Source organism: Anoplopoma fimbria, chromosome 22 (genome assembly GCF_027596085.1).
Source record: "Anoplopoma fimbria isolate UVic2021 breed Golden Eagle Sablefish chromosome 22, Afim_UVic_2022, whole genome shotgun sequence".
Lineage (NCBI taxonomy): Eukaryota > Metazoa > Chordata > Actinopteri > Perciformes > Anoplopomatidae > Anoplopoma > Anoplopoma fimbria.
In genome coordinates this window covers 1,065,307-1,089,104 of record NC_072470.1, presented here as the reverse complement: position 1 = coordinate 1,089,104, position 23,798 = coordinate 1,065,307, and the positions used below count along the sequence as shown (strand labels likewise).

At 41.4% G+C, this 23,798-nt stretch overlaps 1 protein-coding gene across 2 annotated transcripts in view; it reads left to right on the top strand.

The window, feature by feature from the left end:
- Positions 1-23,798, top strand: part of agap1 (ArfGAP with GTPase domain, ankyrin repeat and PH domain 1) — a 101,005-nt gene that overhangs the window by 10,641 nt on the left and 66,566 nt on the right. The window contains exon 1 of one of the 2 annotated variants that reach the window (XM_054623634.1): positions 12,703-13,986. The exons of the other annotated variant lie outside the window; for it this stretch is intronic. Coding sequence (XP_054479609.1) covers positions 12,888-13,986 — 1,099 coding nt within the window. The 5' untranslated portion in view covers positions 12,703-12,887. Of the gene's footprint in view, positions 1-12,702; positions 13,987-23,798 lie in introns of those variants that run through there. 2 annotated transcript variants of the gene reach the window in all.

Genomic DNA, 23,798 nt, shown 5'->3' with positions numbered 1-23,798 from the left:
ACCAGTCCTGTTACTGGTTTAAAACCACACTGTCGTCGCTCCCATGACGGTCATGACCTTTCCGATTGATTGAGTTATGTCTCGGTAAACTGAATATGTTTGTACATTTTTTAGGCTGCTTCTTGTGTGTGAAGCTTTGGCTCTGATACAAACTACAAACAGGAAGAAACCTTTTAAACTTGTGTGAATCAAACAGGTTGGGCGGTCAGGGACACGTACAGGTTTTAAAAAATGTGGAAGCTTCATTTCCTGCAGAGCACAAACAGGAAGTTCTTTGTGTGACTCTGGATGAGAGGGATCATTGGAGTCATTTCATCTGTTTCATCTGCTCACAGAGGAACCGTTCAAACGACTCCGACCACACAGACGGAGCTCACCTGACGGAGCTTCCTCATCTTCTTCACCTCCCACACACATGTAGGGTTTAATAAAAGTCACTTCCTCTCTCTCAGCATCGTTTAGTTTTCAGAGAACCTTCCCGGTATAGAACCTTCAACCATCCCTGGTTATTTATATTGAACTCTAAGAATAAACCATGAAGTGGACGTCCCGATCAGGAAGCAGAGAGCTGGATGTTCGCAGCTGCAGCCGGTCTCTTTTACTACGAAGGAAGCCGCGGACATTGAACGCACCACAACAATAGCATGACGTCTCCTGGGGGAATAAAAACAGGAGCCTGGCTTCCTGCCCTCGGCCCAACAATGCTCTCTCGTTTTGAGGGGTGATGTCACTTCCTGCTCCGTCCACCTCTTCTCGTTAGGCGACGTCGCTTCGGTTCTTTCAGATCTTCTTCAGCTCCTCCATGTTGTTATTTTTCAGAGGCGTTGAAGCAGCAGATGCTCCGAAGCCCCTCAAGGCCTCGTTCACCGATGAATGATTTATTACCTAATTAATATGACTCCATAAACAACGAGAAGCAGCAGATAATATGAACGCATCCTCATAACCAGGTCTGGTCCCCTTAAATCCTGTATATCAGTGAGATCTGGTCCTCTTAAATCCTGTATATCAGTGAGGTCTGGTCCTCTTAAATCCTGTATATCAGTGAGGTCTGGTCCTCTTAAAGCCTGTATATCAGTGAGGTCTGGTCCTCTTAAAGCATGTATATCAGTGAGGTCTGGTCCTCTTGTTAAGTAAGGGATTATTAGTGATCTGGTCCTCTTAAAGTGTATATCAGTGAGGTCTGTTAAAGCTGTATCTCAGTGAGGTCTGGTCCTAAAAGCCTGCTATCTGGGTCCTGGTCTTTGAGGGTCCCTGAGACAGTGAAGTCTGGTCCTCTTAAATCAAACGGCTGTTATTGATCAGTGAGGTCTGGTCCTCTTAAACCTTTATCTCATGATTAGTTTTCACATCCATTGATTCTGACTTTAGACTCGTTTGTAAGATTTCATTTTAAAAGTCTCCTCTCCTTGTTTCCTTGTATCCTCTCTTCTCCTTGCTTCTCTCCTAAAACTCCTTATTTTGTTTCCTCCCCTCCTCCTCCCTCACTCTCCTCTAATCTCCCCGTCTACTCTCTCCTCTCCTTGTCCACTTGTTTCTTCCTCTCGTCTTTTTGTCTCCTCTCTCCTCTCCTTGTCTCATCTCCTCTCTCCTTTCCTTGTCTCCTTGTTTCTTCCTCCCTTCGTCCTCCCTTCCTCTTATCTCCTCTTCTCTCTCCTCTTATTGTGTCCTTGATTAGTTTTCCTCCATTGATTCTGACTTTAGACGTCTTCCCTCTCCTTGTTTCTTGTCTCCTCTCCTCCTTGTTCTCTCCTTCCTTACTTTGTCCTCCCTTCCTCTTATCTCCTCTTCTCTCTCCTCTTGTGTCCTTGTTTCTTCCTCCCTTCGTCTTCCCGTCTTCTTGTCTCCTCTCCTTGTCTCCTTGTTTCGTCCTCCCTTCCTCTTATCTCCTCTTCTCTCTCCTCTCCTTGTGTCCTTGTGTCTTCCTCCACTCTTCCTCCTCCACTCTCCTCTCTCTCCTCCTCCTCCCTTACACTCCTCCCTCATCTTCTTGTCTCCTCTCCTCTCATTGTCTCCTCTCCTCTCCTTGTCTCCTCTCCTCTCCTTGTCATCTCGTCTCATCTCCTCTCTCCTCACCTAGTCTTCTTGCTCTTCCTCTCGTCTTCTTGTCACCTCTTGTGTCCTTGTGTCCTTGTTTCTTCCTCCCTTCGTCTTGTCTTCTTGTCTCCTCTCCTTGTGTCCTTGTGTCTTCCTCCACTCTTGCTCCTCCACTCTCCTCTCTCTCCTCCTCCTCCCTTACACTCCTCCCTCGTCTTCTTGTCTCCTCTCATTCTCTCCTCTCCTTGTCTTCTTGCTCTTCCTCCCTTCCTCTCATCTTCTAACCCTAACCCTTCTTCACCTCTTCTCTCTTGTGTCCTTGTTTCTTCCTCCTCTCTTCCTCCTCCTGCTCCCTTACTCTTGTCTCCTCCCTCCTGCCTCCCCCTGAGTGTCTCTGTGATGACTCACCCTCAGAGCATCACAGTGTTTTCAGTCTTTCATAGATTTCAGCAGAAAAAGATTTTTTCTAGAGAGCAGAAATACCAAATCATTTAAACACAACACGTGTTAAACTTCACTTTGTGACATAAATATAAACACTATATACTATAATATTATATACTATAATACTATATACTATAATACTATATACTATAATACTATATACTATATACTATATACTATATACTATAATACTATATACTATATACTATATACTATATACTATAATACTATATACTATAATACTATATACTATATACTATAATACTATATACTATATACTATAATACTATACTATATACTATAATACTATATACTATAATACTATATACTATAATACTATATACTATATACTATAATACTATATACTATATACTATAATACTATAATACTATATACTATAATACTATATACTATATACTATAATACTATATACTATAATACTATATACTATAATACTATATACTATATACTATAATACTATATACTATACTATATACTATATACTATAATACTATATACTATATATATAATACTATATACTATATACTATAATATTTAACTGGCTGCTGATTTCTGCAGAATTTACTAAGTGAAACACTGTGTGCTGGACTTAAAGTCTGATTAGTATGAATGGAGTTTGGTTCCAGATGGACGTTGGGGTGGTGAGATGCTTCTGTTGTGACAGTTTACAAAAGGAGGAACAGCTGATATGATGAAGACGATGGAGGAAGAGGAGGAGGATTAGTTAAGGATAAGAGGAGGAGGATAGGGAGCAAGGAAAGGAGAGGAAATGAGGCGGAGGAGAGGAAAGTTGATCGCTCCAACAACAAAGCATTCTGGGAGCAAAACAAGGCTTGTGTGTGAAATGGAGCCTGAGGGGGGGAAAACCCAAAATCCTCCAAAGACCAGAGGGAACCAGTATAGAAGAGAGGAGAGGGAACCAGTAGAGAAGAGAGGGAACCAGTAGAGAAGAGAGGGAACCAGTATAGAAGAGAGGGGACCAGTAGAGAAGAGAGGAAACGAGGGAACCAGTAGAGAAGAGAGGGAACCAGTAGAGAAGAGAGGAAACGAGGGAACCAGTAGAGAAGAGAGGGAACCAGTAGAGAAGAGAGGGAACCAGTATAGAAGAGAGGGGACCAGTAGAGAAGAGAGGAAACCAGTAGAGAAGAGAGGGAACCAGTAGAGAAGAGAGGAGAGGGAACCAGTAGAGAAGAGAGGAAACGAGGGAACCAGTAGAGAAGAGAGGGAACCAGTAGAGAAGAGAGGGAACCAGTAGAGAAGAGAGGAAACCAGTAGAGAAGAGAGGAAACCAGTAGAGAAGAGAGGAAACGAGGGAACCAGTAGAGAAGAGAGGGAACCAGTAGAGAAGAGAGGAAACGAGGGAACCAGTAGAGAAGAGAGGGAACCAGTAGAGAAGAGAGGGAACCAGTATAGAAGAGAGGGGACCAGTAGAGAAGAGAGGAAACCAGTAGAGAAGAGAGGAAACGAGGGAACCAGTAGAGAAGAGAGGGAACCAGTAGAGAAGAGAGGGAACCAGTAGAGAAGAGAGGAGAGGGAACCAGTAGAGAAGAGAGGAACCAGTAGAGAAGAGAGGAAACGAGGGAACCAGTAGAGAAGAGAGGGAACCAGTAGAGAAGAGAGGGAACCAGTAGAGAAGAGAGGGAACCAGTAGAGAAGAGAGAGAGGGAACCAGTAGAGAAGAGAGGGTAGAGAAGAGAGGGAACCAGTAGAGAAGAGAGGAAACCAGTAGAGAAGAGAGGGAACCAGTAGAGGAGAGAGGAAACCAGTAGAGAAGAGAGGGAACCAGTAGAGAAGAGAGGGAACCAGTAGAGAAGAGAGGAAACCAGTAGAGAAGAGAGGAAACCAGTCGAGAAGAGAGGGACCAGTAGAGAAGAGAGGAAACCAGTAGAGAAGAGAGGAACCAGTAGAGGAGAGAGGGAACCAGTAGAGAAGAGAGGAAACCAGTAGAGAAGAACCAGTAGAGAAGAGAGGGAACCAGTAGAGAAGAGAGGGAACCAGTAGAGAAGAGAGGGAACCAGTAGAGAAGTAGAGGAGAGAGGGACCAGTAGAGAAGAGAGGGAAACCAGTAGAGAGAGAGAGGGAGGGAACCAGTAGAGAAGAGAGGGAACCAGTAGAGAAGAGAGAGAGGGAACCAGTAGAGAAGAGAGGAAACCAGTAGAGAAGAGAGGGAACCAGTAGAGAAGAGAGGGAACCAGTAGAGAAGAGAGGGAACCAGTAGAGAAGAGAGGAAACCAGTCGAGAAGAGAGGAAACCAGTAGAGGAGAGAGGGGACCAGTAGAGAAGAGAGGGGACCAGTAGAGGAGAGAGGGAACCAGTAGAGAAGAGAGGGAACCAGTAGAGAAGAGAGGGAACCAGTAGAGAAGAGAGGGAACCAGTAGAGAAGAGAGGGAACCAGTGAGCAGTGGTAAGCAGAGGAAAGAAGAGGAGAGAAGGAGAGGAGACGAGCAGAGGAAAGAGAGGAGAGAGGAAACTAACCGGAGACGAGGAGAAGGAGGAGGTGAGGTGAGGCAGAGAAGGAGGAGAGGAGAGGAGACAAAGCATCCTGGTGGAGAATACTCCCCTCTCTGATTACCCTGAAGGATCAACAACATCAGATCCGTTTAAACTCTGAATTATTGATCACAGGAAATGTTCACTGAACATTTTGTATCTGCATAGCATGACGTCATCACTAAGGCATTCTGGGAGATGTAGGAGGTGGCGAGTGTCCTGCTCTTGAACCTGTGAGCTTATGTTTCTTGTTTCATGACACATTGAGCTCAGAGAGGTTTTTAGAAATGAACCAGCTCAGCGGACCCCGACCCAGTTATTGTTTGAGCACCGGCGCCCCCTGCTGGCCGGATCACTGAACTACAACTGGACAGTGTAGATGGTATTTATTTACATTTATTTACACTTTTCTGCTCTTTGATTCACATTTTGCAGCCTGGAAACACAGAAAAACATTCATGACTAAATTAGAAAAAGGTAAAGAAACAGTCTGAAACCAAAATTCAAGATAACATAGGAGTGCAATAAAATACAACAATAAATCTGTAAAGGAATAAGAGAATACATGTGTATAAATAAATAAAAATCTGCAAATATATAAAGAATAAATATGTTTTTTAAAAAAAGCAAAAGGGGAAATAATAATCAGGAAAACAAATTAACAAATAAAAAAATATTTCAAAAGTAATGTATTACTTTATATAACAATTAATAAATATATATATATATAGTAATAAAAATAACATTGTATGCTAAAATATAAATAAATATTTTTTAAAATGTAAAAAAATATTTACATATATAAATAATTAAATAAATGTGAAAAAAGTTGTATTATATTTAGTTATTTGTCTCTATATTTATTTAAATATTATTCCTCTATGTTAATCCCTCTCATCAGCAGCAGCGCCCCCTGCAGGCAGAACAAACCCATGATGTGTCACAGCAGATTTCATGCTCCGTCCTCCTCACTGAATGTTTTCAGGTCACGGCTGTCGACCGTCATCGTCCTCAACTTCTTGTTTTCTACCAGAGTCTGGGTTCTATTGTTCTTTACTCTGATGTTCTCCTTCAGATTCAGAGACTCTGTGGTTCATTCAGATTCACACTTTGGATTCTTTACGATAAAGACAGCTCCTCTTTATCTGATATTTATCCAGAAATATAGATCTATAATACATACATTTTGAATAAATGTATATTATTGAGATCTTTCATCTTGTTTTTACAAGTTTTTCTTCTCCGTTTTTTTATTTCTTTATCTCATAATCATCCTTTTCACATATATTATTGATTACAGTTATAAGTTACTGTTTTTTCCTTTTTTAAATCTATACTACAGTCCAAATAGAGGAGTTATAAGTTGGACCCTGAAGGCCTCTTGTTACTGTTCATTCCACCAGCAGGTGGCAGCAGTGAGCTGTGGTGGGTGTTTGGTATTAGAGGAATGCTGGGAATTTACTTTGTGTATATGTGTGGGAGGTTGTGTGTGACCCACAGACAGACAATAGTACTAACAAAGTACTTCAGTAGTTTTCAGAAAGTCTTGGAGACGTCCTGCAGCTGTTTAAATAGAACAAACTATCTGCTGATGTGCCTTTGAGCCCCTACTGTGAAGATGATGATGAGGTTGGGTGCTTCATCGGGCTCCTCTGGGTGAATGGTGATGTTCAGCAGAAGTAGGTCAGTCACCTCTCAGAGTCTCATCACTAATGGAGACGCTCAGCAGGTTAAGATCCAGCTGCTGAGTCTCTACATCCAGATGTTCACAGCATCCTCGTCTGTATTCTATAATACATGTGTATATATATTATGTCTTTATTGAGTTTATAGGAATTTGGCTTTATTTATTTAATTTAATCTCATTTTACTTATTTATATAATATTTTTTCCATTATTTAAATGTATTTAATTATTTTATGTATATATATATATTTTTTTTAAAGATTGCTTTCTCTACTATTTTAATAGATAGTATTAGATTTTAAAACATAAATTTACTTAAATAATTTAAGATTACTTTCATATTTTTTTATTTTAGCTTTCATTGTCTTAATTTATTTTGAATTTTATTACATTTTTAATTTACATTTTTTATTTATTTGATAAACCAATGTTTACTTACTTTTTTTATTAATTTAATTTATTTTTTAAATATTTTTAAGTGTATTCTTATTTATTTTATTTTGTCTTTTAATTCACTTGTTTTTACTTCACAAAAATATTCAGTGTTTGTAGAAATATGATGGCAGGAAACAACAATAATAAAAATAATTTAAAATAAATAATAATATTTAAAAACAAATCTAATAATGTCAGTTGTATCACTGTTGTGGCAACATTGCCCTGAAAGTTGCTCAGTTGATCAACCCGCCTGCAGGTAAATCCCCTTTATTAAACTGTTACACACACACACACACACACACACACACACACACACACACTCTTCAGAGGCTCTTCAATTAGGCTCTGAATAATTAATGTCTCCAGGACGTGTGTACTTTTTATGTACTCGTGTGTTTATATACATGTATGTGTTCCGTATGTGCGTACATGTGTTGTCCTCATGCCCACACACACACACACACACACACACACACACACACACACACACACACACACACACACTTCCTGTGAGACATTTCTATTGATCCTTTAATCTCAAACATCTCTGTTGAGGTTTGACAGCAAACAGTCACCGTGTGATGATCAAATATTAATGTGTGTGTGTGTGTGTGTGTGTGTGTTCACACACACACACACACACACACACACACACACACACACACACACACACACACACACACACACACAGAGTTTCAATAAGATTTTCAAAATAAGAGAACAAGCTGAGTATCATAGAATAACTTTGCTTTTTTAACAGAATGTTTACATTTTAAACCACAAAATCACTTTTACTCGTTATTTATTGATCAGTGAACACAAGCAGGCATTTATGTTCATTATTCATTAATTGGTTAGTTTATAACCACAAAGAAAATATTTTTTAATAGATCTTCTTCTTTCCTTTGATAATAACAGAGATTTAAAACATCTATATTATTCACCAACTGTTTCTTTTATTTAAATGCAGCTCCTGCAGACGAGCATCTGGTTCCTATTGTAGCCAGGAGAGTGTGTGTGTGTGTGTGTGTGTGTGTGTGTGTGTGTGTGTGTGTGTGTGTGTGTGTGTGTGTGTGTGTGTGTGTGTGTGTGTGTGTGTGTGTGTGTGTGTGTGTGTGTGTGTGTGTGGGGGGGGTTCCTAGTTTTTGCATATCATAGCCTCTCTTGGGGTTTTGGACATCAGCTGTCTTCTTTCTTCTCTACGACTTAAAGGTGTGTGTGTGTGTGTGTGTGTGTGTGTGTGTGTGTGATGTTTATGTTTACTTGTTTTATAAATTCATGAATTCATAATGAACCGGCCTCCATCTGTGCTGCAGTAGAGACGGGTTCTAGTGCCAGAAAAACAATAGAAGAAGAAAAATCATGAACAGAAATTCTCTCTTTAAAGTTTATTTCATTTTATTTTTACTTTATCTATATTTTATTTTATTTATACATATTTTTCTTTTTTTAATTTACTATTAATTTATTTTTATTTTAAAACTTTCAACTTTTTATTTTATTAAATTCTACTTTTTCGACTATTTTAATTTTAAATGTATTTTTATTTAGGTTTATTTTACTGTATTGTTCATTTTATTTTGTCTTAATTTACTTCATATCATAAATAAAATGAGGTTGCAGCGTTGCCCTTAAAGTTGCTCAGCAGACCACCGTGTTTCCTTTCCCTCATTAATAAATGAATGAATCTTCTGCACATGCTCAGTAGCTCAGTAGCTCTGATCCATCAGGCGCCAAGTCAGCCGTGCAAACCGTCACCATGGCAACAGGCTGGCATCGAGACCACGGGGTGGGGCAGGGCACCAGCTTCTGCTCTTTACCTTTCCTTGTTCCCTTGTTCCCTTCTCCCTTCCTCTCCTTTCTCTTTTACACTTTCATTTCCTCTCCTTTCTCCTTCCCTTTCTTCCTCTCCTCTCCTTCCTTCTCTCCTCCTTCCTCCTCCATAGTTTCACCTCCTCGTCTCCTTCAGTCAGATGCTTGTGTCTCACCTTTAGCTCCTCATTAACATTTAACCTTGAAGGTCACCTGTGAGTCTGACCAGTGTTTATTCAGTCCGATGAAGATGACGATGATGATGAAGATGATTGTCTTTAATCTAATCAATACGTCTAGATGAAACCTGTTCTGATTGGTTCTGTCTCTCCTTCTCTCCTCATGTCCTCCTGCTGCTCACCTGTCCTCCTCCTTCACATCCTTCACAGGTAAGACCTCTCCTCCTCTCTCTCTCTCTCCTCTCCCTCTCCTCCTCTCTCCTCTCTCTCTCTCTCCTCCTCTCTCCTCCTCTCCCTCTCTCTCCTCTCTCTCTCTCTCTCTCTCCTCTCTCCTCTCTTAAGGTCACAGTGTTGATGATCTTTCTCTTAAACGTGGGAAAAAATAACAGGAGTCTGGTTCAGAACCTGAACTGAATACATACCCAGAATCCTTTGCTCCGACTACATTTGTATGAGCTCTGCATCTCTACTGTGTGTGTGTGTGTGTGTGTGTGTGTGTGTGTGTGTGTGTGTGTGTGTGTGTGTCCCCCTCCTCCTCCTCCTCCCAGCAGGGGGTCCTCCCTCTGCTCCCCCTCCTCCCCCTGCTAACTGACCCATTTTCCCCGTCTCCAGGGGGGTGAGGGAGGCAGTGTGTGTGGGGGGAGGGGAGGGGAGGAGGGTGAGGGGAGGGGGGGTCTCCTGCCGCTCCGTCGCTCTTTGATGCAGAAGAAGAAAAATACTCCTGCAGGAGGAGAAAGATGAGGTGTGTGTGTGTGTGTGTGTGTGTGTGTGTGTGTGTGTGTGTGTGTGTGTGTGTGTGTGTGTGTGTGATTATAGCGCTCCCCGCTGACTGTTTGTTAAACACAACTGTCACCTTGTTTCTGTGTGTGTGTGTGTGTGTGTGTATTTATGACACTCATCTTCCATATTTTTACATTTCTGACTGTTGGTTTTAATAAATTGATATATATATAAATATATATATCTATATATTCTTCTTTAATATATATATATATATTTATATGTAAGCTGCAGCACTAAAGAGGAGGCTGCAGGTCCTGATAAGACCCTCAGTGTCTCCAGAGACCAGATTGAACCCTGCAGACCTTCAGTCCGCTTCACTTTGACTCCATTGATATGAAAACAGTGTTTCTAAAAGCGTTAAGCGTCTTTAATACTCTTAAATTCAGATTGTGGCACCAAAGAAATAATTTAGGAGAAGTTTTAACATTATTTAAACGTCTTTTCACATCCTGGACGTTCTGTTTTTATTTTATTTAACTGCTGCGTCCTCAATGACAGATACAGTATAGTTTAACCCGAACAGTAAAAGCATCCATCTTTATTAAGACACCTGAGATTATAGATCAGCTGTCCACCTTTTATTGATATTTTATGTTTACACTCTTTCATACTTTTTGCTGCAAGAATTTCACTAAATAACGAGAGAATGATTGATGTTTTGCAACCTTTTAAAGGGAGAAAAATAGACTAAATCCATCCTCTTCTTTTTCCTGTTGCTGCTGTTTGTTTTTAGTCACTCTAGAACTTTCACAATGAAATAAAGGTGATTAAATGTACATTTTTTATGGGTTTATTCATCAAAAGAAGGTTTCAATGTCTCTCTAACAACTAGAAGGTAGAAGATCTTAAGATCTGTCAAACACTTCCACTGCTTTCATGTGACAGGAGGGTTTTCTTCTTCATGTTCGGCGTCAGAAACGTGGTCGCGAGCATGAAGACGGGGGGAGGAGGAGGAGGAGGTGTGTGTGTGTGTGTGTGTGTGTGTGTGTGTGTGTGTGTGTGTGTGTGTGTGTGTGTGTGTGTGTGTGTGTGTGTGTGTGTGTGTGTGTGTGTGTGTGTGTGTGTGTGTGTGTGTGTGTTATAGTGAAAGGTGAAAGTTGCTCTAATCCTGATTAATCCAGTAATAATCCAGAAGGCGTCAGAGGCCCCGGTGTTTTTAAGTGGAGGTGGAGGTGGAGGTCTGGGAGAGCAGGAGTTAGTCTTCCTCCTCCTCCTCTTCCTCCTCATGAGAGAGATGGAGGATGAAAGAGAGAAAAGGCTGAGTTTCCTCTGGGTTAGAATGAGACATTTAGGTGTCAGACAAGTTGTAGTAAATCAGAGTGTTATTACCTTTGTATTAAATGTGACATGAAGAGACTCAAAACATGATTTTTTAGTTATGGTCTTTAAATAAATGTTGTTTTTCTCACAAAGACAGAACCAAAAAATGTAAAATATATTTAAACGAAGCGTCGTCAAAATAAAATAGAAAGTAGTGATCACATGTGAGGTTTTTCAAAGTAAAGGTGAGCTTCAGACACAGCATCATCTGCTGCTGTTTCAAAAAGATGTGATGAAGATCTGTCCTCTGAAGACACACTGAGGAGGAAGAGGAGGAGGAGGAGGCTCCACCCTGTTAATGGAAACCAGTGTAGTCTGGAAAACATGAGCTGGAGTTCTTCTTCTACTGTCCTGAATACAAACAAGAGCTGGAGTTCTTCTTCTACTGTCCTAAATACAAGCTGGAGTTCTTCTTCTGCTGTCCTGAATACAAACAAGAGCTGGAGTTCTTCTTCTACTGTCCTGAATACAAACAAGAGCTGGAGTTCTTCTTCTACTGTCTTAAATACAAACAAGAGCTGGAGTTCTTCTTCTACTGTCCTAAATACAAGCTGGAGTTCTTCTTCTAAATACAAGCTCTACTGTCCTAAATACAAGCTGGAGTTCTTCTTCTACTGTCCTAAATACAAGCTGGAGTTCTTCTTCTACTGTCCTAAATACAAGCTGGAGTTCTTCTTCTACTGTCTTATGTTCTTCTACTGTCCTAAATACAAGCTGGAGTTCTTCTTCTACTGTCTTAAATATAAACAAGAGCTGGAGTTCTTCTTCTACTGTCCTAAATAAAACTAATAAAAGCACCATTTAAGGAAATCAAAGACACTTATACACATGATAATAATAATAATAATAATAATACAGAAAAATGAAACTAATTATCTTACAGTTATATAGCTCTATTTAGGGAACTCAAAGACATTTATATACATAATAAAATTATGAGAAAAATAATAATAATCATGATTATAAAAAAATACAAACCATAAAAAACTTTAAAAAATAAATAAAACAAACAACATTAATCCGGCATATTTTATAAAATGTGAAAATATATTTTTGTGGAGGAGCTTCAGCTGTTATAATCAGTGAAAGTACAATATGTCCCTCTGAGATATTATAATATATAATAATAATATTATTATATGTAATATGAAATGATATAATAAGAATAATTTCCCCATTGTGGGACTAATAAAGGCTTAATTATTATTAATTATTACTCCAGTGTTGGTGGTGGTAAACTCGGATCCGGTCCAGCGTGCTCTCCGCTCCGCTCCGTGTTTTCCCTCCTGGCTGCTGCGGGCTGTGCGGGAGGAGGAGGAGGAGCAGGAGGAGGAGGAGGAGCAGGATCCCGGGACCAGGACTCCGTGTTAGAGCCGCTGTCAGGGAGGTCAGAGCCGGAGCACCAGGTCCGGGTCTGAGGGGGGGTGAGTCACTCTGAGCCGGGTTTGAGGTGAGAGGAGGGGGATGTGCGCACACAATGCGGGGCCATGCGGGGACCAGGACACCGGAGCGGGATCCGGAGCAGTCCGCAGAGCACGCACTCTGCACGGGTAGATAGAGGAGGAGGAGGGGGTTCCTGCAGCAGCCTTCTTCTTCTGTGGTGCTGCTGAACAGGTTGAACCAGAGCAGGGAACTACAAAAACAAAGAACTACAAAAAGTTTAAAGGAGGACGGGGGATGTTCCTGCTGGAGAACAGCTGCTCGGACAGGATGGACAGGGGGACGCCTCAGAGGAAGACGGTGTACCGGATCTCCCTCACCCTGGTGAAGAGGGAGAGCTTGGACGGCGAGGACGGGGAGAACCAGAAGCTGGGCTCCTTCAGGAGGGAGAGCTCGGTGGAGGTGCAGCGCGGCGCCCTGCTGGAGCAGCTGCAGGAGGTGGAGGACGAGTCGGACGAGCTGTCCTCGTCTCGGGGCTACATGAGGAACTTCAGGACGTTCAGCACGGGGCAGCTGGAGCTGGGGAGGCTGAAGCTGAGCAGGAAGATGTTCCTCCAGAAGGAGGTGAAGGAGAACGCCGGCGGCCCGGGAGCAGAGCACGCCACAGCGCCGCCGGAGGAACCAGTGGAGCAGAAGAGGAGGCTCCTGAAGGCTCGGAGCGTGGAGGAGAGCAGCTACGATCCTCCTCCCGACGCCAAAACCAACGGGAAGGCGTCCTCCCCGGAGACTCTGCCTCCAAAGCGTGCGCCCGGCCTGCTGCGCCGGAGCTTCAGCTTCAGGCACTGGCCCGGCGGCGAGCTGCTGCGTCTGCGGGCGCTGTCCAAAGACAGACACCACAGCAGCTCCGGATGCATCGGCCACGACGCCACCGCCCACGACGACAAGGACGCCGCCGAGAAGGACGCCATTGTGACGGAGGCCGAGCCAACCGTGGTCCCGCCGGCTCCACCTCTCGACCCCACCCGACAGAAGAGCAGGACTCTGGAAGTCGGCGCCATCCTGAACAAGACGGACTCCATGACGGAGCTGAGCCGCCACGAGAGAGCGCGAGGAAACAAGAACCGCACGCTGGACAACAGCGACCTCCAGCGGCTGGCGGCGGAGAAGGACGAACCGGAGAGCGGTGGCGGCGGCGGTGGCGGCTTCCTGTTGAGGGGCGGCGGCGGACGCTCCAGTGAGAGGAGGCTCGTTCGCTTCTTCAGCGGGATCTTCTCCCGTAGGGATGGAGCGACCACCTCCACGCCGTCGGGAAGCCCCGCCTCCGACCGCTCACATAGGAGGGCGGCGGCGGCGGCGGCGTCCAGCACAGAGAGCATGAACGGAGGCAGCGCTGAAGGTAATGACATCACACTGCTGTCATGTGACCTGCAGAGGTCGCTTTCATGCCTCCCACTTCGACCCCCTCATGTTGATCTGGCGGCCTCTTTTGGGGCCCCCAACCTCAGGTTTAGCTCCGCCTCTTAAGAGAGTAAACTGTGATCTTAAAGAGGGGGCGGAGCCTCAGTGTTTGTTCTGGACAGCAGGGTGATGATTGGTCTGTTTGTCTTTCATTAGTTTAAAATGTAAACAAATCAGATTTCACCTCCACACAAATACAAAAACACAAATATACAAAAACACAAATATACAAAAACACAAAAACACAAAAACACAAATATACAAAAACACAAATATACAAAAACACAAATACACAAATATACAAAAACACAAATATACAAAAACACAAATACACAAATATACAAAAACACAAATATATAAAAATACAAAAACACAAAAACACAAAAACACAAATATATAAAAACACAAATACAAAAACACAAATATACAAAAACACAAATATACAAAAACACAAATACAAAAACACAAATATATAAAAACACAAATATACAAAAATACAAAAACACAAATATATAAAAACAAATATATTTTCCAGCCGGTTTTAAAATAGGAGCTCTTTATCTCCGTCCGTCTCCGTCAGCATCCTCTTTCCATCGAGACGAGTGGAAAACATGACGGAGAGACAGGAAGTGGAGCCGCTCCGCTCCTCCATGTGATCGACTATACATTCAAAGTACTGAGTACTTATAAAGTACAACTAGAAGTACTCAAAACCCCAAAGTATTTGTCATTAATGTGTTTGTCACTTTAAAGGTGGAGCTGATTTAAATTACTTCATAATGATACTTCAACAAGTTGATCAATGATCTGATGTAGTACAGTAAAAAGTACAACATGTACCTCTGAGATGTAGTACAAAATAAAGTACAACATGTACCTCTGAGACGTTCTGGAGTAGAGGTATAAAGTGTAGTATAACATGAGAGTAATGTACTTCATAATGGTCCAGTACTAATGTATAAGTACTGCGTTTACTTTTCTCTTTCTGTAATAAACTGACGTAGAATCTTAAATACTTTGACGTCACAGGTGGACGAGTTCTTAGAAGTAAACTTTGGAGTATTTCCAGTAAAACTACATTTCTAGTAGTACTCAGGTAGAAGCCTTTACATTTCTAGTGTGTGTGTGTGTGTGTGTGTGTGTGTGTGTGTTGTGTGTAAAAGGGTGTGGATGTGGGTGTGTATTCAGGGCGGAGAGTGAGTGTGTGTTCATGTGACCTATATCCTCAGCCATGCAGAAGTAATGCATGTGTGTCAAAACACACTGACACACACACTGACACACACACACACACACACTGACACACACACACACTGACTGACACACACACACACACACTGACACACACACACACTGACTGACACACACACACACACACACACACACACTGACACACACACTCGGCTGCCAATTACTGCGTCTACTTTTGCATCCAGTTATCTCTCTCTGAGAAAAAAGTCTTGATATCCCTCTCACACACACACACACATACTAACACACACACACATACTAACACACACACACACACAAACACACACTCACACATACTAACACACACACACACACACACACACACACACACACACACACTCACACACTCCTCAGATGAAGCGAGCTGTTTCTTAGTTAAAGCTTTGATCCTCCTCTCTGCTTCTCCTCATACATAACTCGTCCTTCATGCACACTCACATGCACACTCACATGCACACTCACATGCACACTCACATGCACACTCACATGCACAGTCACGTCTCTACAATGGAGTATAATGGGGAGAAAATCCTATTAAGAGAAAATGCTGCAGGAGCACAGAAAAGGAGGGATGACCGTCTCCTCCTCCTCTTCCTCCTTCATTCATCCCTCCTTGTTGACTACTTTCCTGCTCCCTCATCCCTCCATCCTTTCCTCCTTCCCCCTTCTGTTACTTTTCTTTCCATCCTCTCCTAGTTTGCTTCCTTCTCTCTTCTCCCTCCTTTCTCCTCTCCTTTTCTCCCTCCTCTTCTCCCTTGCATCCCTCCTTCTCTCTTTCTTGATTTATTTCCCTTGTCTCCTTCCCTCCTTCTTTTCCTCCCTTGCTTTCCTTCCTCTCCCTTCCATCTCTTCTTCTGATATCTTCCTCTCCTCCTTCCTTCCCCCTTGTTTACCTCTTTGATTCCTTCTCTCAAATCCCTCCATCTCTCCTTCATTCCTTCCTTCCCTCCTCTCCTCATTCCCTCTCTCATATTGTTCTCCCTTGCATCCCCTTTACTCCCCCTCTCTAATCCCTCCTTTCCTTCTTACACTCCTTCTCTTCCTCCCTTCCTTCCCTCCTCTCCTCTCCCTTTCCTCCCTCCTTATCCTTTACTTCCTGTTTGTTTATTCAGCAGCTGTTTTCAACATGAGTCGTCTGTTTATTATTACTTTTATAAATGTACTTCCTGTTTACATATTTATGGTAGTTTATGATCAGTTCTTATTTTTCCCACTTTTAAGTTGAAGCCAGTGAACTCGTCATTTAACAGGGTGGGGGGGGGGGTCAGAGAGGTGAGGAACCGAGGATTGTGGGACATCAGAACTGGGCCGAGGACTAAATGAATTCTGTTTGTCCTCTTTTACACCAAACGGTGACTTTAACAAACCCGTCCTCTCTGACTCCGGATCAGCTTCTCTCTGAGCTCGTTAGCCGTCCGCCGAGTCGCTCCAGTGGTGGAGGTCGTCCTGGGGTCAGAGAGCATGTGTGTCCTTCACCCTCCTCCTCCTCCTCCTCCTCCTCCTCCTCCTCCTCCTCCTCCATACTTCCTCTACAGACCAGAATGGACCTTGTGGTGTGTGTGTGTGTGTGTGTGTGTGTGTGTTTTTAGAGGGATGTGCTCCCTTATTTGAACAAGCCGTTGGAAGCAGTGAAGTAGCACATTCCACCTAACTGCTGCAGGAGTGACTGTGTGTGTGTGTGTGTGTGTGTGTGTGTGTGTGTGTGTGTGTGTGTGTGTGTGTGTGTGTGTGTGTGTGTGTGTGTGTGTGAGATAAAGATAGTTCTTCACCATCCTTCTGTTTACAATACAACTGAAATCTGCAGCCAATAAGTGTGTGAGCTTTTACTCCAAACTCTCTGCAGAAAACGGCGAAATTAACAAACATGTCTACAGAGCTTTTATACCGAACTAAACTCAAACTTTCAACCTCCATATTTGTAGTTTTTAACACAGTCTTTCTGTTAAAGAATCTTTAGATAAATCTCTCCAGAGCCAAACATAGAAATAGCTTGGAGCCTTTATTAAACTAATATGACAGACTTAAAATATATATATAACTTTTATATACAACCCATAATCCACCACTGGCCTGGAGGACGGTGGCGTGCTAGAGGAGCTCCCCCCCCCCCCCCCCCCTTTAAAGCTCTTACATAAGGCTCAAATCCATCGGAGGCCAGATGACAAGGACGCTCACTGACGCAACACACTGAACCCTTTGATACCCGGCGGAGACTACATTTAAAAAATGCACACATGAATTCCACATGCAAGACGGCGTTATGATGTAAGTAGGCTGAAACACACACACACACACACACACACACACACACACACACACACACACACACACACACACACACACACAGTGAGTCAAGTCTCCATGCAGAAGCAGTAGTTAGAAGAACAAAGGGAGCTGTAATCAGAGAGGAAGTCGGGGCGTAAAGATGCTAATAAACCTGAAATTAACTTTACACCACTGGTATGTTTGTACAACCAGTTCACACCCCAAATATACCAGTTTACAACCAGACACACGGCCTAGCGTTGGTTTTGATTGTTCACTAAATACACTGTCTCTGTTTAAGATAAGATAAGATAATCCTTTATTAGTCCCGCAGCGGGGAAATCTGTGTATTTACTCTCATGTAAAGAAGGTGTTTCCTTCATTTTTGTGCAGAAAAAGCCCAAAAAGTCAGATTTAAAGAGGCACCAACGTGGTAAACATGTCTGTTTGATATTGATTTTTGGATATAAATATATATATCTGATACAGACTAATGAGTGAGGACACATCAATGATCAATATCAGATGATAGAGTGCTGAATCTGATCATCTGAGCTGTAAAAAGACCATATTTTGGTCGTACAAATGCACTCTACTAGCTTAATGCTAACTGCTAGCTTAAATTCCGGCACATTTTACTTAAGAAGCATGCCGATTGATCTGTGATCAGCTCCCGTCTCTAGTGAACGAATGGATGTAAAGAGAACCATCACTGGATCAACGTGACGCTGAGGAGAACGTCACATGTTGAACTCTCTCAGGCAGGTTCTGGACCCACGTCGGTGTTTCACTGTTTCTCAGATCAACTCTGAGTGGCTACAAATACAAGAAGCATGAAGATGAGTCCGTCTGAAGGCAGACGTGTTGTGTACATTGTGGAGCAAGTGTTGGCTTGTCAAGATAACACACACACACACACACACACACACACACACACACACACACTTACTCATCTCTGTTACAAACTCTGTCTAATTCTGCTCGACATGATAAGCTCTCTGATTAAACCCACACCTAGTGGCTCTGCAGTGTGTGTGTGTGTGTGTGTGTGTGTGTGAGGATGAGTGTGTGTCTGTGTGTGTGTGAGGATGAGTGTGTGTGTGTGTGTGTGTGTGTGTAAGTGATGAACCAGTTAGTAGATGGTGGAGGTTTTATTTGATTTGGGATGAAAGAAACTGGCGTTCTGCCAACCGACCGTGTGTGTGTGTGTGTGTGTGTGTGTGTGTGTGTGTGTGTGTGTGTGTGTGTGTGTGTGTGTGTGTGTGTGTGTGTGTGTGTGTGTGTGTGTGTGTGTGTGTGTGTGTGTGTGTGGGGGATGGTTCACCCTGACTGATTTAAAGGGTTGATATTTAGGTCAGTCATAATGTGTGTGTGTGTACGATTTAAGCTTCCGATAGTTTGAGTTTTTATCTGCAGGAATATGTGTGTTTTCTGTACCTGAATGTGTGTGTGTGTGATATCTTTTAATAACAGTATTTTTTTTATGTATTTATTTATTTTTTATTTTATTTATTAGGTTTACTATTTATTTATTTAGTTTTTTAAAATACTTTAAAAATTAATTTCGTAGTTCCCTTTAGTTTGAAACATAGAAAGAGTTTGGTGTCATGTGATGTAACGTTTACTCTTTAATATCTACATTTTAAACTAAACTTCTTAAAGAACATAATTATGGAGTAGAACACTGAGTGTGTGACAGCTGACAGCAGTCAGATCTGCATACATTTCATGCTACGTTATCTCATTATTCACACATAATCCAGGAAACAAAGCTTTGCTCTACGTCGTCTCTGATTGGTTCCTGAAGGCAACATCTCCTCACATGTTGTGTTTGAATCTAACGTGTTTTTATAAAGCAGCAACATGACAAATGATTTAATTTAACTTTGACAGCTGAGACTTCAGGTCTTCTGTCTTTTTTTGTTTAAGGTGAAGTCGTTTGTTTAGTTCATGAACGTCAGTTAAAAAGAGTTCTGTTTTGCATAATAACTGACTTCTTTTGTGGAAACCAGAGCCTGAACTTCCTCCAGATGAACTGGTCTTTTGACGTTGGTTTTAATGGAGAAGTATTTATCACGTTAAAGCTCAAACTAAATCTTTGTTTTGCTGCTTTTTTAGCTCCTAAAACGCAGTAAAAGGACTCTGTTTCAAAGAAATCCTGTTCACCTTTAACAGACGGCTCTGAAAACTACAATACCCATGAGCCTCTGGCCTCCGTTGCCATGGTGACATCAGAGCAGCAGTGCCAAAGTTACTGAGTTCATCCAGAATATTCTGAAAACTGATTTAAGCTGCGGGTTGTAAGACGCTGCTAAACGAAGCTCTGTGATTGGCTGTTTGTTGCTGAAATGCATCGTGGGAGGTGTAGTTTTTTATGTCCACAGGCTTTTTGCAGCTTTGGCTGTTATATCCAAGATGTTTTAGGACTCAGTTTTGTTCTGATGGTTTAGTTTAGTCCAGAACCTCTTCCTCTCTTCCTCCTCCTCCTCTTCATCCTCTTTATATTTCACACACTCTCTCTCTTCCTCTCACACCTGCTGCCGTCGTCTCCTCGCCGTTTCTTCGCCTCAACAGCTGACGGTTTCTCACAAGGACGCCGTTGTCTGAGAAACAGGAAGCTGAATCACGTACATAAAGCTCACGTTGTAGAGACGATGTTTCCCACGCTGCTTTAACTGGAGCTGAAGATTCCTCCTGTGAGTTTAGTGGAGTTTAAAGTCCACCATCTAAAACAAAAGATGTTTAACAGTAAATAAAATATATTCCATCTAATGCTGTGTTTAAATACAAATATGGTACAAAAAATCACTATTATTTTATATTTAAAATTAAAAAGTCTATATTTAATTTAATTCGTCCATTTTTTTTAAATAAAATTAGTATAAATCTTTCACTGATTCATGAGCTGAAAAACAGAGTGAAAGTAATTTTATTTGGTGAAATGTAGATTAATATATGTTAAAGTCTGCTTATTTTAATTCAGTTTGATTATCATTCTTTTTCTGCAGCATTCAGAAACAACGTCAGAGTTGTTCCTCCATTCAAACGTCCCAGAATGCTTTGTGCCGGGGGTCGCTGGAGGTCACGCGTGTGTGTGTTCGACATGAATACTAATTAGCTCCTAACAGCAGACACCCTGAGGTCAAAGGTCAACTCCAGCTGAAACCTGATAGTTTAGTAGCAAAAGAGTCAAAGAGGTGAAGATGAGACAGGAAGTAAACAGAGATACAAAAAAAGACCAGCCAATCACAACGCAGCGTCTTTGTCTGAGCTGTCCTCTTCCTGCTGCCTCGGGCTGCTTTAATCACTGTGTGTGTTTATGTGTGTGTGTGTGTGTGTGTGTGTGTGTGTTTATGTGTGTGTGTGTGTGTGTTTATGTGTGTGTGTGTGTGTGTGTGTGTGTCAACATCAACACACACACACACACACGCCTGGAGGAAATACTCCCAATACCAGGAGAGTTGTTTTTTTAATAAAAACCATCAATCAGAGAAATCACTTTTTTAGTGCCTGTCTCTTTAAGAACATCCTCCTGAAGAAGACCTGTTCTGATTGGCTGAAGAGTAATATATGCAAATCACATACTACTCATTTTTACTTTTAGTGCTTAATTTATCCTACACAGTCTATTGTATTCAGACTACAGTACACAATATAAATATATATATATATATATATATATATGTGTGTGTGTCAAACACACACACAGACAGACAGAATGAAAGATGGATCTCGTGCATCGTTTCTTATGAAAATGTCAAATTTTCCGTCCAAACAAGAAGAATGGAGGTTTTTATTTTTCATTGTTCTCAGATTTATGTTATTAAAGTGCAATAACAAAATATAAGATAAGGAAAAAAAAGATTTAAAAGATATTAAAAAGGAATAACAGATCAAATATATCCAGGTCAACACACATAGTGATAATAACTAATAAAATATATAACTAATAATAAACCAAACCTATAATAAAAGAAAATATTAGATACATCAATACAAATAAAGTTAATAAATAAATACACACATATACATCTAAAAATATTTAAATAAAATAGTTAAAATAATTTTAAACTCCTTGTGTTTATTGTAGAAACTATAAAATATTCAGTTATTTATTGACAATAACTTAACGAATACTTTAACTTTCAAAGACATTTTTCAAAACGTTAAAGTTGATGATTTATTTAAGAATTAAAACAAATAAGTAAGGATAAATTAATAATTTCTTCCAGTATTTAGTTTCTACTCAAACATATTAATATTCCTATATTCATAGTTTTATTAAAATAATGACCTTTAATAAATGACATGTTGTTGGTATCAAACAGTAACCAGGTGTGTGTGTGTGTGTGTGTGTGTGTGTGTGTGTGTGTGTGTGTGTGTGTGTGTGTGTGTGTGTGTGTGTGTGTGTGTGTGTGTGTGTGTGTGTGTGTGTGTGTGTGTTAAACATAGAGCAGGTGTGTTACCTGTCTGACAGGTTTAATGAACACACACACACACACACACACACACACACAGAGCTGTCATCAGCTGTCAGATGGACGGTTTGAATTCAAACAAAGCTTTATTGAAACAAAAGCCTCTTCATCTTTAATCTGTATTCAACGTCAGCTGAAATACAGTTAAAATGACTTATAATTCTTAAAATGATTAAAGATGTAAATGAAGAAAACAGGAAGTGAGTAAATATAACAGTTCAGATCTCACAGAAACAACACATAAAACAAGTTTGATTACAGGTTCTGAACTCATGACTTATAGATTTTGATTTAAATCTTTAAAACTGGCTTTAAAAAACCATAAAAACACAGTTTAGATGTTGTGTGAGGAAGAAGAGATCATATGACGTCACATGTGACTGATGAGGAGACGCTGCTACGATTCGTCACAGTCAGACGAAGGGTTAACCCCCAACACACACACACACACACACACACACACACACACACACACACACACACACACACACACACACACACACACACTATACACCCTGCCCTGAGGGAACACACTCCACCCTCAACATAAAGACAATAGTACCATTAAGCTCTCTGATCTGAGTGTCTGTCTGTCTGTGTGTGGGGTGATCCTTAAGAGAGAGACACAGATGGAAAGAGAGACACAGAGAGACAGAAAGACAGAAAGAGAGACACAGAAGACAGAAAGAGACAGAGAGACAGACAGACATGAATAAAGACAGAAGACAGAGAGACGGACATGAATAGAGACAGAAGACAGAGAGACGGACATGAATAGAGACAGACAGACATGAATAGAGACAGACAGACATGAATAGAGACAGACAGACATGAATAGAGACAGACAGACATGAATAGAGACAGACAGACATGAATAGAGACAGACAGACATGAATAGAGACAGACAGACATGAATAAAGACAGACAGACATGAATAGAGACAGACAGACATGAATAAAGACAGAAGACAGAGAGACGGACATGAATAGAGACAGACAGACATGAATAGAGACAGACAGACATGAATAAAGACAGACAGACAGACATGAATAAAGACAGACAGACATGAATAGAGACAGACAGACAGACATGAATAGAGACAGACAGAGAGACAGACATGAATAGAGAAAGACAGACAGAGAGACAGACAGGAATAGAGACAGACAGACATGAATAAAGACAGACAGACATGAATAGAGACAGACAGACAGACATGAATAGAGACAGACAGACATGAATAGAGACAGACAGACAGACAGACAGACATGAATAGAGAAAGACAGACAGAGAGACAGACAGACAGACAGGAATAGAGACAGACAGACATGAATAAAGACAGACAGACATGAATAGAGACAGACAGACATGAATAGAGACAGACAGACATGAATAAAGACAGAAGACAGAGAGACGGACATGAATAGAGACAGAAGACAGAGAGACGGACATGAATAGAGACAGACAGACATGAATAGAGACAGACAGACATGAATAGAGACAGACAGACATGAATAAAGACAGACAGACAGGTCGGTGTCCCTCCATGATGAAAGTGTCTTTCTGTCCAGTAAACAGTCCACATGTGTGTTGTGTTTAGGGTCTCTTTGTAGACTCTGTAAATACAAACACTTTGCATCCAACATGAGGTCCCACTCTGGTTTCAGATCAGATGTTACTGGGAGCACTGGTCCAGTTTAAGGTCAGAGACACATTGAGTTTACAGTGGCATAAAAGGAAAGAGGAGAACTGTGAGATG